This window comes from Morone saxatilis, unplaced genomic scaffold (genome assembly GCF_004916995.1).
Source record: "Morone saxatilis isolate NCDOM2014 unplaced genomic scaffold, NCSU_SB_2.0 Contig4, whole genome shotgun sequence".
In the NCBI taxonomy this organism is placed as follows: domain Eukaryota; kingdom Metazoa; phylum Chordata; class Actinopteri; family Moronidae; genus Morone; species Morone saxatilis.
Genome location: NW_023339984.1, coordinates 11689703 through 11693204, shown reverse-complemented (window position 1 = coordinate 11693204; position 3502 = coordinate 11689703). Strand labels below are relative to the sequence as shown.

Below are 3502 nucleotides of genomic sequence, written 5' to 3'. Positions count from 1 at the left end.
AAACTTTAGGACCACAATCTTTAGAGTGCAGTGCGAATAACTGATGCTGATGCAATAGTGAAATGAATGATGAAGTTAACGGCAGTGTCATGAAGATGTGAGAGGACGCCCAATGAGGCACGAGTCATGGCAACAGATTTATATAAGCTTCTAACCAAGTGAAGTGACGGATTAAGAACTGTTCATCCTCCCGGTTTGGATTCTACACGAGCACCGCCTTGCCTTTCCTTCTAAGATTTTAAAAGAGTGTTTTTGGGGGAAAAAAAAAAGGCATTTAATACATAAAAAACAGAGTTTGCAACACTGCTGGTGTTGTGTGTACCAGGAATTCAGGGTGAACTGATAACACTTTAGATTTAAACACTGAAATTAAAACATGAACTACAAACGATTGGCTCGTTAACTCGGTTACCATTTGTTTAATGTCACATTTTTATTGATTAAGCTAAATTGTATAACTGAATAGGGTTGTTAGTATTTTCCTTCAGACATAAAGCAGCCCTTTTTCTCACAGCAGCGTATGTTTGACATGAAATAGTAGGGTAAGCACGGGTGTTACCAATGACACTAATTAAGTTTCCAGTGAGTTAACGTGCACAAAAGCAGCACCCTGATGCTGTCTGACCTGAATGGAACAGGGCCCAATAAACAGGGCTTAATTAGTATCATTGGTAGCACCTATGTTTACCCTACGATTTCATGTTAAAACGGCTGCTGTGAAAAAGGTTTGTTGTGTCCTGGCAGTATTGTTTTATAATGTTCTTTTCGGTTGTTGGACAGAAAGAGAATCAGGAGAAAAAGTTAGGCTTTTTGTTGTGTTTAGCATCTTAGCACGATGCCCTCTGCTTTAAATAATCGATTTCAGATGTTTTCATTTTGAATATTTTGAGAGCACATCACTGTGAATTTGCACAAAAATGACAATTAATCCTCTTTGTTGAGTGAGTTTTTTACTACTTTCTAATTTGTAAAGCACTATGATGGCATGAAATGATCACAGAACATCATATATGTTAGAAAGCATTTACCCTACTGTGCCGCAGCGGTGTCTAGTTTAAAAAAACTTTACACGTGGCCTTTAGACCAAGTGAAATCAGATATTATTAGTTCTATACATAGAACTAGAAGCAGCTTCATGAAATGATCATGTTCAACTTCTACAATTCAGATCAGCGCACATATAGCCTGATAGCTGTTATCGGTTTGTTACATTTTTATTAGTGTTCTACACTTAATGGATTTAGTGCCACATAGTCAAACAACGAGGTCTGTAGCACAACCTCCACATCTATTAGACGTCTAAGGTCGGATGTTGTAGGTTGTAAAAACCTAGATAACCAAGATAAATATGTCTAGTCATCCTTTGAGCACTGTGTTAAGCCTCAAGCCATCCACGCCTTATTGTTGGGTTTCATGTGGTGGTGGTAATTTTAGCTTTGTTTTATTCTGAAATATGATAGTAATAGTAACTACACGAGAAACAAAATCTGAAACAGGAAGGTTTTTTTTTTTTTTTGCTGTTGATACATAACTTGTTTGGACATGTCATAGACAGGAATTAGTTTGAATGAAGTCCAGTATCTGTACACCTGCTTTAACCTGCCTGCTGCCATAAAGACACAAAAAAAGACACACCAACACGTCCCTTCATTTGCCTTTGTTTGAGCACAGTGCTGCTACACACTGTCAAGGCCACAGTGACAAGTGTGTAGGTGTACTATTGTGTAATGCAGTGTTTACTCTGCGTGTGTGTTTGTGGTTGATTGCTAGCCCACTCATTTTTTTTTCTTCTCACTTTGTGTCTTTGCAGGAAGTTCGGGGAGCGCCCTCAGCCACTGCGCCTAACAAGGTGAGTGCACATATACACACAAGTGGTGGTATTTGAATGATCACTGTACACATTCTTGTGAATACAGATAGCAACACGGCTCCCACCTCAAAAGTAAATGCGATTTAGATTTTTGAGACTCCTTCATAAGCAGTTGAGCATTAGGGAGATAAAAAAACTACAAACTCCTGCATGCTTTGGAATCTTAAAACCTGCGATTGCCAGTTGCAATCAGCAGAATCTGACAGAGATCATGATTTTTCTACCTGTATGCAAGGTGGTGTAATCAGTTATAATCAGATGAGCGCAGAACTTGTGCACCAGATGATTACGTCAAAAGGTGTGTAACTTTGTAAAGTGGTCAAAGACACATCAAAGGTTTCTGATTCAATTCACAAAACGCATCAGAATACACACGGTTATCAGAAAACAAACAGATTCATAGAACTGGTGGTGATTTCCCCCGACATGGTAATTCATAAGTTAGAAATGAATCTGCAATGACCACAGAAAAAATACAGTGCCAACTCACTGCATGTTGTTGCCACAACAACAACAACAACAACAACAGCAGGATGTTAAAATCCTAGCATGTGTAGTTTTACTGTGTACTGCTGGCCTGATGGTAACATACTTCCACCATTGGACAGCTGTTATCTGTTGACCCCTGCTGTATTACATCATTTTTGTTCTGCTATTGATTGTCTATTAGTTAAATCTCTACTTTTTCTTCACTCTCAGGTCTTCTGGGACATGCTTCAATATGCCTGTGTCCATGTCTCGCAGTTGTTTGTAGCACAACAAGCCAGAAAAGCAATAATTCACCTTTTCCAGGCTCTTGCAGTCTAAACGTGCACTCTGTATGCACTGCACTGCAGCGTCCACTGCATTCAGCATAGCTTTGACTAGCTGCAAGTTTTTGATTATTCTATTCCTCTCATGTTTGTTCCAAGTCATTTGGAGCAACATTTGGGCGAACACATAATGTTGATGGATGTTGTGGTTTGCTTCTGGAGGTTTTATGTGTGTAGCAGTGTAAGTGCGCGTGCGCGTATATGCACTTGTTTGCTCATTGGGGTTTCTCTTTGTTACTAGCGCCGGGCCGCGGGTTTGCCTCTGTGTTTGTGTGCGCGCGCGCGTGTTCGCTCCTTTGCGCGTGGCGCTCAGCGGGGGGAAATTGAGGGGTTTGCGTATTGCCTGGAACAGCCGAGCATGGTTTTGGAAAAAGGGGCCCCAGCACCTTTTGATGTGTCCCCCCTCTTCATTCATGTGCTGCCAGTCCGCTGGCTTGCACTGGCCCCTCCATTTGTCTGATGGTTTTGATGGCCAGAAATATGACGGACAGGCTCAAAACACAACTCCTTTAGCGTGTGTGTGATTGTGTACCATTGTGTCGTATTCTTTGTGTTTGTCTCTTTGTATCTGTCTGTGTCCTCATGTCTGCGTAGTCACTTGTCCCCCTCTTCTTGCAGCAACAACAGTCCCATGATTTTTTATTTTTTTTGTCAGGCAGCAGCACAGACAGCTAAAACAGTGCACCATCCTGCAGGAGCTTTTTAGGGCAGCTAAAGCTCTCCGGGTCCTGCAGGGCCGCCCTGTCAGGAAGGCTACTCGACTGGAAATACAATACACGACACACATTGACTGGAAATGAGCACGCACACAGACACGCAC

At 41.5% G+C, this 3502-nt stretch overlaps 1 protein-coding gene across 1 annotated transcript in view; it reads left to right on the top strand.

Annotated features, from left to right (window-relative positions):
• The window catches only part of rbpjb (recombination signal binding protein for immunoglobulin kappa J region b), a 41298-nt gene that overhangs the window by 22812 nt on the left and 14984 nt on the right, over positions 1-3502 (top strand). The window contains exon 2 of the mRNA XM_035675347.1: positions 1811-1849. Within this exon, the coding sequence (XP_035531240.1) occupies positions 1811-1849 (39 nt within the window). The remainder of the gene's footprint in view (positions 1-1810; positions 1850-3502) is intronic.